This window comes from Perissodus microlepis, chromosome 19 (genome assembly GCF_051167445.1).
Source record: "Perissodus microlepis isolate ML-2025 ecotype Zambia chromosome 19, ASM5116744v1, whole genome shotgun sequence".
Taxonomy (NCBI): Eukaryota; Metazoa; Chordata; class Actinopteri; order Cichliformes; family Cichlidae; genus Perissodus; species Perissodus microlepis.
Genome location: NC_140479.1, coordinates 25197019 through 25210908, shown reverse-complemented (window position 1 = coordinate 25210908; position 13890 = coordinate 25197019). Strand labels below are relative to the sequence as shown.

Below are 13890 nucleotides of genomic sequence, written 5' to 3'. Positions count from 1 at the left end.
ACCAGGTGGCACATTTAACGTTATCGGCCTGTTTTTTGTGAATGATCCCCGAGTTTCAGTGATCTCGCACATCCGAACAGTTACAGAGAAACCTCGGTCACACTGGAGTTGCAGAGCAGACTTTTTGTGTGTTATCTGATTCATTGCTAAAAACAAAAAAAAATTGTTATGCCTTTAAATATGGTGGAAATTAAGGTAATTCAAGTGGTTTAAGCTATTTTTTTCTTAAAGGTTAGATACACAACGCCAGTATGAGCAAGGTCGTAAAAAGTCTTTGTTTTTCTTTCTTTTTTTTTTTTTTTTTAAATATGCCAGTTGAGGGCAGGTGGGTATGTGGAGCCACTCTGCCCATATTGTGCTTGTTATCGTCAACGAGTTAGGGATAAACTAAACAAAAACAATAGAAAATATAAAAGGCTGACGTAGGGTGTGCAAGATTCCTTTCTCCCTCTAGAATATCAATAAAATACTCATTGTCATCAACAGCATCATCATCATTATCACCACATTTTTTTTAAATAATAAAACAGTAAAAACTTAGAAAACAAAAATATTTTCTTCTTAAGACTTGGACTGAACGGCAAACAAAGAGTTGCAACACTGGGCTGACTGAGTCTAGGTGCACAGAGAGGACCACAACACCAAAACTCAGCACGAACGTCCTTCTTTTCCTCACTTCTTCTTTTAGTCCATCTGTCAACCTCTGTTTGAGTTCAACCTGTACGTCAGTCTTCCTTTAATCCATCCCCACATTTCTTCTGCTCGTCCCTCTCGTTAATCCACGCTCTCTTGTCTCTGTTTCTTCTTTTTATTGTTGCTGTCCAGCAGACTTAAATGTTGCCACAACGTCTCTGCAACTCGAACGATGGCGTCTATGAGGTCACAGAAACATTGAGAGAACATTCCCTGGTCCTCGCGTCTGTGCATCTGCGTGTCCGTCCTCCTCCAGCTCCTCCGTCGCTCTCCTCCTCCTGCTCCTCCTCTTCCATCTGTACGCTCGGATGAGATTAGGATGTACTGATTCTGCCGATTTCTTGTCTGATGGCTGCGAGAAAATAAAAAAGCCCATTTAAGAAAAAAAAGGCTACACTGCTGTTTAACTTTACAAGGACTGCTCCTGCTTACCGTTAATGATCTCGTCTTTCACTTTATGCAACTCGCGCACGACTTCGTCCAAAATCTCCTGCGGGGCAGTAAACGAGCTCGTGAGTCTCATTTCAGTTTCGCAGGGTGAACCCGTAATGTGCTTTATGCTACATGGGAAGTTAAACCAACCTGTTTCATCCTGTCAAACTCTGTGTCTGCTTCACTAGTGCTGCCGATGGGCCTCACTCTGAAAGGCAAATGGGTGAAGTGACTAAAAACACAGTGGACAGTGAAGTAGAACAGGCTACATATTTTTATCATTTGCATTGATAAAAGTGAATTTTCAACACTTCACTGTTGTTCCAGTGAAACAGATTTATGCCTAAATCCCTGTGGGTAATGCTAGAGGTTTGGTATCTATTTCATATTCAGAACATTGCTCCTCCTGCTCCTCCTCTTATCTACAGACCTGGACACCAGTGAGGACTTTTCTGCAGAGTTGGATCGCTCCCATGGCTTCTTCACAGCATCTTGCAGAGTAAAATACTTACAATCAGATAACGCGGCTACGCCACGGACTAAAATATACTGAAATATGTGCAGATAAAGCCGATAAAGCATCAGTGTTTATACCTGTTGAGTTCTGCTGACCTGATCCCCGACCACCTGAGTCATCCTTCAAGGAGAGACACATATTGATTATCAGACATTGAGTATTGTTAATAACCGTAAGTAATTTCATACATCTCTGAAATATTTAAAAAACATCCTTAAAACAATGCACATTTCGGAAAATATCCTAGTCACGCTTCTAGAGCTTTATTTAAACACTGATACCAATCATGCCAGCAACAAATGGCAACATAGCAAAATGCCAAAATGTCATGGTCCTGGGCCATGTTGGCCCAGCATTCTTAGTTTTCTTGTATTTTTGTATTTTGTTCCGTATGCCGTGGTTCCTAGGTTCTGTTAAAGATGTTCCTTATTTGATTACCCCCTGTGTGCCCCTCTGTGTATCTGTGAGCCCTTGTTTCCCCTCCTTGTGTTTCATTCAATGTTTTCCCCAGCCCGTTATGTCTGTGCTCTCTCTCCTCCTGTCTGAGCCTCTGTGTACTTCCTGTTTTACTTTGACAGTCTCTCGTCAGTATGCGTCATGTTGTGTTCACTCCTGCCCTGTCTCGTTACGATTATCTGTGTCAGCTGTGTTCCCCGTGTGCTCCCACTTCCCTCGTTAACCCTCTGTGTATTTATGTGCATGTCTCCCTCAGTTCAGTGTCGCGTCGTCAATGTCTCCTCCCTGAACCTGTGTGTCTTTCTGTGTTCCCTCGGCCTTCTGTTAGTATTCCCGGTTTAGTTCTGTTTCGTTGTAAGGCCTGCAATAAAGCAGTGATTTTGAGTTCAGTTCCTGTCTCCGTGAGTTTTGCGTTTGGGTCCTCATCTGCCTCCACACAGCTAGTTCATGACACAAAAACTACAATTCCTGGACTGGTCGTTTGAGACCAGTGCTAACACTTAGTCAGTCCCATGTTAAAATGCTCAGATTTAGACCTTTAGAAGTCGTGTTTACACCCTGTTCTCCACAGCTTATTTATCCCTTTAGTGTGTGGGGGATGAGTTTCTTTCATAACTCATCAGCTGAACTGGATTGCGCCTATAAGTCATGCGTTACTAAGGGCATGAAAGTGCTGACTGACAAGTGACAAGTGTTGGGGCTTTTTAGTGTAAATGATCTAATCATCAGATAAGACAGTGTTGAAGTTTTGGTGAGTGAATTTTTGCTATTCTATTTATATGCTACTTAGCTCCAAGCACTGAGAAGCCATCCATGTCCATTTGATGCACAGATAAACTTTATGCATGCAATTTCCCAGTTTGACTCCAATCTTTGATCCAAATATGATAACTTCTGGCTCCAAAAAAAAAAAAAGCAACAACAATTACAGTGCTAAAAATATAAGTCCAGGTAACTGTGGCGAGGTCAATGTTTTATATCAGGTCTGTAATCTCTATGCTAAACATAAGATCTGTCAATAACCTGTTAGTTTAGCTGTTATCATCTGTTTTTCAAAGGTTGGATATCTCTCTAGGCTTGAGTCTCCCATTTAAAAGAATGAAATGAAACTGGTATCTTTTCTACCAGCTCTCGATGATAAAGAAAATAAGGGAAATTCCCAAAAATGTTGAGCTATATCTTTAAGCACAAAACTTACTTCATCAGGTTTCTCAGAAGCTTTTCGTCTAAAAGAGAAAAGGGAATGAGGAAACTGTGTAAAAAGAGTGAGCTTTCAGTGAGAATTCAGAAACTAGTATGAATAGATTGTGACACGGATATGATACGAACCCAGAAACATTTTTTCGATAGATATTTACTGTAAGGAAAACAAAAAGGCTAACGGAATAGGTTTCTGTGTCACTGCATGATCTGACAGGTGAAGGGGCAAAAAGTTTGTGTGTGTTTAGAAAGCTGTTTTACCTCCGTGCTAGTAAGGCATTCATCTCCTGCATCAGTCCCTCCCCTCCGCCACCACTGCCACCGCTAGATCGGTTGGAATCACTTTTGCCACTAGAACCAGGAGGGCTGCTCTCATCCTAAACACAGACACATTACAAAACAGGTTTCATTTTTTTCTCCCGTGGGGGCAGGTGGAACCTGTCTGCCTAAAATATGCTAATAACATTCCCTTGCTTTAGTCTGAACCTCCTCAGACTAAAGCAGGGAGGCTCACCCTATTCACTTTACGTAGCTTGGCTCCAGCCAGCGCCGCAGCCAGTCCTGAGGGTTGGTGTTGGACCCCAGGTGGGCCACCAGGAGGCCCTCCACCAGCAGGTAATGGAGGGGGCATGGGTGGCGGCACGGCCATTGGGGGTGGTGGACCAGGTGGTGGTGGTGGGGCTGGAGGACCAGCCATAGGTGCTGGAGCTGCGGCTGAAGGAGGTGCAATAGAAAGCAGAGATGGGTTACGTGCAGAGATGAGAACACTTGGGAGGAGTAAGATTCAATCCTGATTAAAGGTTGGGGGGCCTGATATATATCTATATCTATATATATATAGATATAGATATATATATATTTTTTTATTTTGTGGGAAGGTTATGTGAAAGCCAGCTGATGATAGAGGTATGCTTTAAATTTTCCTACAGGCTTTGAATAATTCCAGGACCAGGAATAAAACCAAAGATCTGACAGTGCTTCAAATGTATTTTGTTTGATAACGGCAGATAGTCAAGTCAGGCAAAGTGAAAAACCTGCACAGCAGGAACGACTTCAGGTCCACTGACTTGTCAATACAATCCTGAATTCCTGTGTTTCTTCAATTTTAGGGTTGTGCGCTGTAACTGTGTGAAGCATGATTTGCTGGGAATCTTGAAGAAATTGTCAGCAGCAAAGGCCTATTGTTCTGCTGCATTGACGGAAATATATATATTTATAAAAAGAGGCGCGTAAATGTTTGTCTTAAAGGCTCTGCACACCTACACAGGTATATTACAGTTCTGGTTGATTATATACCTGGTGAGACGGAAGTTGGTTGAAGTTCTCCTGGGAATTACACATTACACTGTCATAAAACCAATAGCACTAATAACACATGACTCATTGTGAGCAGCACTGTGCAAAGGTTTTAGGCAGTTTAGACTTATATCAATCATAAGATACCAACAGGGAATTTGTTCGGTTAGAATGACATCAATCCTAAACGTACTGTGGAGCGGATCTCTGTCAGTCGGGAATAAAGAGGCTGAAGCAACCGAGAGAGCTTATAATGGCAGAAGGAGTGCGGAGAGTTATGCAAGATTTGAAAACATTCCTGCCAAGCACAGTGAAAATGTGTGAGAGTGCGAAAGGAGAACTTGGTTATTTTAAAGGCAGAAGGTGACGTTTTGTTTTGTTTTCTAATAGGATGAATCCGTGTCATATTAAAATATCTTCTCTTTACTTTTAGTGCCTAAAACGGCTGGACAGTACTGCACGTCTCGCCCTGTAAGTGGGACAGCTTTACACAGATTAAACCGACTACGTTCACACCCTAGCAATCCTGAGAAGTAGTCTGATGACACCCTGTGAGAAAACTGTGGGTGGACCTCTGGGTGTGTTTGGGCTTTAACTGCTGATACCACACATATATTTTTCATGTTCTTGTCTAACAGTGCAGGTGTGGTGCATTTAACAACCTATTCTACACACACACATACACATACACTATTTACACACACTATGTAAACATGTCCCTCTGCTGAGGGACTACCTCCTCCGCTCTCCTCCTCATACTTACTGCTGCTGGTCATGGGGGTTGGCTGGGGGACAGGGGAGGGGGTCTTCTTGGGCGAGCCCCCGTCAGACATGGCAGTGTAAGAGGGGGGCGAGGAGGAGGAGGAGGAAGAGGTGGTGGTGGTGGTAGGGGGCTGGGCCTGCTGGTGGTACACCTGCTGCTGCTGTTGCTGTTGTTGTTGTTGTTGCTGCTGCTGTGGGTGGAAAGTGGATGGGTACTGGGGCTGGTGGCTGGGGGGAGGGCCTGGGGGTGTCTGACTTGTGAGAGGGGGCAGTGGGATGGCCTCGCAGTACTGTGGTGTGAGTGGCAGGTGCTGAGAATGAGGGGAGTAGGAATCGTCTGGCTGGCCGTTGGAGTGAGGGTGTGGGTGGTGCTGAGGGTATTGGTGAGGGGCTGTAACGGTATTGGGATCGAGAGGTGGGGGCTTCATCCTAGTGCTTACAGGTGGGAGGGGGTGAGCCACCGGGAGGACCGGCTGCGGGGGCAAACCCTGCTTCACCGGCATGGCCATCATTACTGGGGGGGACGAGGACTGGGGAAACTGGGCGTACATTTGCTGCAAGTGTGAAGCAGACCAGGTGCCATGTTTAGGGGGCAGCATGGTGTCTTGTTGCTGTTGTTGCTGTTGAAGGTGAAGGTGGCGGGCTGCGGTGGGTGGAGATAGGGGGATCTGACGGACCTGTCGGCCCTGGGTGGTCACTCCTGCCTGGACTGGGGAAAAGGCTGATGCGAGCGAGGTGGAGAGCTGGGAGGAGAGCTGGGCCTTGTCCCTAGCGGCCCCCGCCTCCTTCTCCTGAGAGGGAGACATGGAGGCGGAGGTGGGAGGAGAGGAGGATGCCACGCGGACGTAGGAGGGTGGCAGTGTGCTAGCTCTGTAATGTCTGTACTCGGGAGGAGTGTCTGGGTGGATGGGAGGGGTGGACACTTTATATTGGAGAGTGGAAACGACTGTGACGGGCAGAGAGAGAAAGACAGAGAGAGGAGAGAGAGAGAGAGGAGGAGGAAGAGGAGGAGATGCAGACGAAGGAGGGCAACAAACAAAGGAAAACAGAAAAGAGATAAACGTGAGAAGAATGAAAAGCAACCAACTGAGCAACCAAGCAAGTAATGATGAGAAAATCAGGAGCAGTCCAAAAAACAGAAGCCAATAGCAAATAAGAAAGAATCAAAATATTGTAAAAAGAACAAGCAGCAGAATGCAACATGACTGAGCCATGATCGGAAAGCATATGGCATTTCCCCCCCCAACAGTAGCTGGAAGAAAGAGATGGCAGTAGAGCATGTTGCAGGGACAGGGGAGCACTGATATTGCCGGTGGCGGCAGGGACAAAAGGAGGATGTTTAAGTCTGTATGGGTATTTAACAGGCAGACTTGAACATTTATATGTGTGCATGGGTTAAAAAAAGCATAAGGGCATACAGACTGGGGAGTTGTGGTTGAAACTAAGGGGGGAAACACTAACACAAACCACACTGGGGAACCCTATTTACCTCTAGGACCTGCTAGCATGGAATCTCTGCTATGTATTAATGATGAAATCACTTGTTTGCTCTGGGAAAGTAAAGTGTGCTTTGCCTGACTAAATGGCGATAACGTCCATCATGTAATGGAAAAAAACAAAAAAACAAAAACGCAAAAAGCGGGGCAAACAGTTTGTTTACTGACAGCCAGAGTAGACTTTTTTTGTCTAAAATGTTTGTGTAGCTAGGTGAATACAAACCCTTCCATTCATTTTGGTCTCTAGAGCTTCCTGTTTGTGTGTGAGTGTGAGCGCGAGTGTCAGAAAGAGTGCATGTTTATATATGAGGGTGTGTTTGTCTAAACCTCACCTGATCCTGACGTCCGTCGCTCCCTCTCCTTGTGCATCTGATGTTGCTCCATCATCCTATTAAGTGCAAGGATTTCACGGCTCTTTAAAGCTGCAGTTTGTGGCGATAAATCAGCCTAATGTGTAGCTTTGACTGTGTCTCTGTTAAAAACACTACTGATCGTTTTAAAGGGGACCTGTTATGCTAATTTCAAATCACAGATGGTATAACAAGCAGACGCATCTACCGTGACATCATCCAATCATTTCTAAAGGTCTCATTGTAAACAGTTGGCTCATTGGCTAACCAGTTGTTAATAAGATAATCCTCCGTTTTGAAACCTATCATGACAAAGATTTAGAAAACAAATTTCAGTTTTTATTCAATATGACCCACAATGAGTGACTAAGCCCATAAACTCAACAGGAAAGTGTTTACTGAGGTCAAGTCAGAAAACTATTCTCCCATAGACTTCTAGTGGAGCGCAAATCTTCTTGCAACCACAGCTATCGCCATCTGGTGGCCTTCCGTTAGAATGCAGGTTTAAGACACTTCCACATTGATTTTATTTTCTTGAACTGGAAGCTACCTCCATTTATATTCTTACACTCTGCTATAGAAACTCGTCATGATTCAAAATGATCCATTGTTCGTCCTAGACTAGGCGTTTATCAACCCCTATCCATTTTCTACATTTTATCTGTGGCCAGGATGCGGGGCAGCAGCCTAAATAGAAGAGCCCAGACCTCCGTCTAGCCCAGCCAGTGCTACCAGCGTATCCGTGGCAACACAGAGGGGTTCCCAGGCCAGCTAAGAAACATAATCACTCCACCGTGTCCTGAGTCTATCCCAGGTCCTTCTTCTTGTTAGGACATGGCCAGAACACCTTGCCCAGCAGGTGCCCAGAAGGCACCCTAACCTAGCTTTAGCTCCCATCCCTCATCCTTGAAACCAACTTTCTCCTGATTGGTTAACCCTCGCAAACAGGAGGTTGTAAAATACGATGGATCGCTTCTGTATTTACAGCCAATGCCTGACATGTTTGCTGTTAGTGACATCATTCAGATCAAAGAGTGTCTACAGGACTCTAAAGCCTCGCAGGCCCAAAGGGATTACCTGTGCATGCTGACTGGACTATTTGAATCATTGGCTCAAAAATGAGCATGCACCACTGTAACGGTATAAAAATATGACAGAAAATAAGAAAAAGCATAATAGGTCCCATTTAATACTTACACATTTAACATTAACTAGCGAGTTTGGATCTACAGACAAGCTTACTGTTTTGTAAAGTCTTCCACCTGCACTAGCTTTACATGTTTTACGCTATTTCTGCTCGTGCTCTCATTGTAAATGTTTACCTCCTCTGTGCTTCGTTTTCGTCTGAGGAGGGCCCATTTTGGCGCTGCACGACTGGGCCTGAAAGACACAAAATAAGAGGAAAAAAAAGCAATTAAACCACAGAAATAATCAGCTTCTATGCGTGTACACGTAATCCCTTATTACTGTTTTATTCATCTCCAACACTTTCCCCTTTGTGCTGAATATCACCCCTTATAGCACCACATACCAAACACTCGTTTGTGACCACACCGACAGAAAAAAAAGCACAGACAGCTTCAAAAATGTTCAACATTTCTGAGTTCAACAGGGAGTTTTTTTCATATTGAGACAAACCACATAAAAAAGGACTCAAATGACAGAAAACAGTTAAGTGGTGTGCTCAGGGAGAGAAGCTGAATAAACAGATAGCAACAGCATCATGTGAGGCACTGCCCTGGAAGCCTGCAAGCTGTTTATAATTGCTGAACAAGTTGCCAGCCACAGAAATTTCAACTGTGAAACACGAAAAGAACTGAAACAAGTGGAACAAACAGAAACCCGACAGAAAAATCTAAAAATACTGCATATAGTACAAAACAGCAAAATTCATTTAGTAAAATACATCTAATCTCTCTTGTTAGTAGCTGGTTTTGGATAATCAACATCAGCCACATGATCATCTCAGTTTAGCACTTTTGCTTGTTGACCAACTACAGACAGAGCGAAGGAGTCAGCACCTCATTCTGGAGCAGCTATTAACGGGGGGAGCGCTTATCACATATCACCAGAATACCAGTCATTAAACTTCAACGCCCACCGTGACATCAAGATCACCGACGGGTGATATTTCCGTTCGCTGCGTCTGGAGGATGTGGGGCAGCAGGCGGGGTGATGGGGGCAGTCAACACTGGGCACAGTCGCAGCTTGAGACGCTCAGTCTGGATCATTTCCCCCACGCCGTTACATCAGCAGCAGCAGCCTGAACCATTATTACGAGGCAGGATGGAGCCATGTTTTCATGTTGTTTACTCAAATTCTGACTCAAATCCTCCAACAGATATCAAGACTCAACAGTTTTCCTTCTGTTGTGCAGTGGAAAACACGTACAAACTGTAGCCTCACTTTTCTGCTCTTAGCTGATGGGAGTGGGCTGCTGTAGCCTGTCTGCTTCGAGGTGTTGTGCATTCAGAATCTTCTGCATACTTTGGTTGTAACAAGTGGTTATTTGAGTTACTGTCGCCTTCTTAACAGGTCAAAGCAGTCTAGCCATTTTCCTCTGACCTCTGGCAACAACACTGCTGCTCACTCAATATTTTCTCTTTTCAACATCCTTCTCCTGCATGACATAATGCTGACTAAATTTCTGCTTTAACGAGCCGCTGAACAGGTGTACCTGTCGAACCGGTACAGTGAGAATACTCAGGCGTAATGCCGAGAAAGAAATTTAAATCCAGGGCTCACTTGTCAGTTACCACAAGCTAAAATTCATGCTGACAAATTGAAAACGGTTTGGTTTTCGATTCTTTTAACGGCTCTTTAGCTTCAACCATGCGCACAGAAGACAGAAGCGACAGAAGACTTGAACGTGTCTTTGACGCTCCCGTAAATTCAGCTCGTTATCTCTTGGTAATTATTAACTTTCCTTCATGCACATGCTAACATCTACAGCATGTATTACTTTTAAAGTGATACTTCAGGGACTCAATCGTGAAACACGAGCCAATTAACACAATATCAAGACTTCACAACCCTTCAACAAATAGTAACGTCGCAGATGTTAACGAGACACTCGTCAGCCTGCGCTGTGCTGTTTGTGTGTCCATGAATATGTATAAATGTGGGTTTGTTTTGTATTTCTGCTGTTGACACGAAGCATCGTATATGCTTCTTCCTGTTGTCATGGTGAGGGCAAAGGAAGAACATGGAGCCCCGGGGGAGGAGGGGACCTGATCATGCTTGTAGACATTTTACTGGAGCTAAGGAGCTCACTGACTGTGTGTACATTAGATGTGATGATAAAAACAAAGAAGCAGCTCTTCTTCCCCCTCCCTTCCATTAACACACACACACACACACACACACACACACACACACACACACACACACACACACATACAGAGATAACACATTACAAACAACAGCTACCATAGACGTAGGCACGAGGTGACAAAAACAGACAAATGGATACACAATGCTTTCTATCACCATCACAAATAAATTACTTAAAGTATTATGTAAATATGATTCTGATTTGTACTTTCCACTAAGCTGTCAGTTTAGATAACCTGCCTCATTTACTCAAGTAGGAACTACCATGAATTCATCACAGAGTGTATTAAGATTCTGCTTCTCCTTTCCCGATGTGTGCAACAACTCAGGTAGACTTCATAGCCTCATTATGGCTGACAGTGCAAATGTATGATACTTTTTACTGCTTGTAATCACAGACTGTGAGTGTCTGGACAGATCGTCAGCAGTCTGGCCGGTAAGCTACAACCATCACTACAACCAGTGATGTAAAATAGCTCCTTAAATGCATTGCTCAGTAAAAAAGGTTAAGAGAACACTTGATTATCACAATATGACAGAAGGTCAGTCAAAGCAGTATGCTTGGTTAGCAAACACTAACCATTGTGAATTCATTCACCTGCTTTTGGTGCAAATGAAATCGACAGCAGGTGCACTGAAGAGAAAGCAACAAGAAGACCCCGAAAAAGGGAAATGTTTTACAGGTGGTAGCCACAGACCATTGCTCTCTCTTTACTCCTCATGACAGTACCTGCAGCCCATTCATGTGGCACAGATAATCCACCTGCTTCAGGATGCTGTCACAGGAAGGTCTGCTGTGTCTCCTAGGTTAGTCTCAAGTGTGTCTGTTACACAAGGCGAGCTGGACAAGGCCAGAGAAGGGTATCAACGCAGCAGAATAGAATAGAATAGAATAGAATAGCCTTTATTGTCATTGTACAGAGTACAACGAAATTGGAGTGCCACTCCCTTGGTGCAAGTTTCAATAATAAATACAAATGTAAAATATAAAAAGTAAAAAAAAACCAAAAAAAAAAACCAAACAAAAACAAACAAACAATCGTATTACTCAAACAATAGTATGTACAATATATATAGGATAGCAGCATTAATATAATGACAGCAGGACCTGTATCTGCTTCTTTGTGAGAGGAGGATCACTGCCAGAACCCTAATAAATGACCTCCATCGGGCTATGTGCAGATTTCTCACCAAACTGCTCTAATCGGACTCCATGAGGGTGACACAAGGCCCCCAGATCTTTAGTGGGAAATGTGCTCATAACCCGGTGCTGTCCACTCTACAGCCCTGCCCGGCTCTCCTCATATAATGGGATCTACTTCACACTCTCGAGACTGTGCTGGGAGTCACAGCAAGCCTTCCTAACAGCCATCCTGGAGCAGAGGGCTGGTAGGAAGCCCCTGCCACCTAAATGGGTTGCAGGTCTGATGCTACCAGCAGTGACAAGGTCACAAACAAAAAGCAAGACTAGAGAAAAATCAGTGAGGCAGGATAAAGAGAGAGCATTGGTCTGTGGCTAAACCACTCTATTTTGTTGTTCCTTTCATTTGCACCAGAGCAGGCCAAAAGGATTCACAATGTTGTTTTTCCTTCCTAACTGAACAGATTGAAATCCCTGCAGTTTAACTGAGTGTACCCATAATTCTTTTTGTTTGCTTAAAAGACAAAGTGCTGATAGATCAACTAAAAGCCCTGCAATAAAAACACTACTCAAGTAAATGTAGCATTTTATTGGTGTACCTGGTCAATGTGTAACAACTTTTTCTTGAGTGTGGTAACTTAGTGCAGGTTCACAGCAGACCTTCAAAGGGAAAGAAAGACAAATCTAGGGTTCTGACAATGATTAGCTGGAAATCTGTATTTTGAAATTGCCTTTCATGTAAAATACTGGACACACCTGTGAGTCTCAGGAGGTATTTAGAGAAGAGCAGAGTGGGGAATCTAACAAATGGCAGATAAAGAAAGATCTGAAAATGAACTGAACTGAATGTGTTGGATGTTTAACATGGAATGTAGAGGAAGTACAAGGATGTAAAAACAGAAACACTGAAACAAAGCTGAAGTTGCTCAATATTAGACCAAAGTGCACACATTTCACCACTGAAGGGAACACAATGCACAATTACCTTCATAACCAAACGATTCCTATCAAAAGAAATGGTGAATATTTAACTTCCCTCCATTTTTCCAACAGTCTCAGACGATCAAAGATATCCATAACTGCTGGATGATTTAATCAGTCATGCATGTATGGCACTTACTGAGGATGATGATGGCTGAAGAAACCTGCCTGAGGACTCCAGGTGAAACCTCTGGAGTGATCATGGTGGGAAACTTTCCACAGCCTACCAGCGATCAGTACTGCGTGACACTAGAGTGTCAGCGTGGAAGCTTAGCACAAACAGCGTTGTCGAGTAGGAACAGATGTGTCCCAGGAGCAGAAATGCCTTGCATGTTGAGGCCCATGATCCCACATCGAAATGCACCCAAAAAAAGGAGAGCTGCCACATGAGCATGACGGGGAACGACATTCAGGCTCCCTATGAGATATTTTAGCCACCAATGGGGGGTGGGTCACAAGGGTGGGATGGGATGACACCGCAGTTAAACACTCACAGATATTCTCTCTCAGTATCTCCACAGTATCTATGCACAGACACTCACACACACATACACACACACACAGAGCTTATAAGTAGCTTGTAACCAGAGATACTCAGGAGCTATTTAGTAAACCAGAGATAAGTGTGAGGTTAGTGTCAAATTCAGTTCAGGCCTAAACTGAATTTAGGCCTGAACTGAATTTATTCAGTTAGCCATACAAAGAACTAAAATATCCTGATCTCTTTTTTGTCATTTTCTAAAAAAACCCATTGAAAAATCTCAAATTTCAGGCAGCCACCAACAGCCCTTTCATGTTGTTATTTTTACCTCTGCTGAGGAGATCATGTGATCAAATTTTTTTTGTTTTCTTTTCTATATATTTTCGTTTGTCTCTTGAAAGGTCAAGGATGGATCTGCATGAAACCTGAAGTTACGGTTGGCCCAACTCAAAGCAATACATTTTTTTGGAGTCAGAACAGAAACCGGATCTGAATCCTTAAATCTCTAGAATGGTTCTGTGCACAAATACATATAATAAAAAATATAAATCCAGGGACTCAATTCGTGCCTGCTGTTTGGCTTACAGAGCGTGTACCTGCAGTACATACATGTAACCAGCAGGGTGTAGTAGAGCTTAGCATAGCAGTTACACCTCTGAGTGTGTAACTGCTTTATTATCAGCCATACATACTTTCTTGCTATATTCATGTATTGCATCTTAAACCAGCTCATGCTGTCTGTGCACATCTTT

At 43.6% G+C, this 13890-nt stretch overlaps 1 protein-coding gene across 4 annotated transcripts in view; it reads right to left on the bottom strand.

Moving 5' to 3' along the window:
* Positions 1–273: 273 nt before the first annotated feature.
* Positions 274–13890, bottom strand: part of evla (Enah/Vasp-like a) — a 39120-nt gene continuing 25503 nt past the window's right edge. For 3 of the 4 annotated variants that reach the window (XM_084915728.1, XM_084915727.1, XM_084915726.1), the window contains exons 4-14: positions 8525–8582; positions 7185–7240; positions 5358–6302; positions 3813–4012; positions 3560–3675; positions 3297–3324; positions 1720–1762; positions 1556–1616; positions 1276–1333; positions 1126–1183; positions 274–1045 (exon numbers count right to left, since the gene is read on the bottom strand). In XM_084915728.1, coding sequence (XP_084771854.1) covers positions 1008–1045; positions 1126–1183; positions 1276–1333; positions 1556–1616; positions 1720–1762; positions 3297–3324; positions 3560–3675; positions 3813–4012; positions 5358–6302; positions 7185–7240; positions 8525–8582 — 1661 coding nt within the window. In that variant the 3' untranslated portion in view covers positions 274–1007. The remainder of the gene's footprint in view (positions 1046–1125; positions 1184–1275; positions 1334–1555; positions 1617–1719; positions 1763–3296; positions 3325–3559; positions 3676–3812; positions 4013–5357; positions 6303–7184; positions 7241–8524; positions 8583–13890) is intronic. The other variant, XM_084915729.1, reaches the window with a different exon arrangement.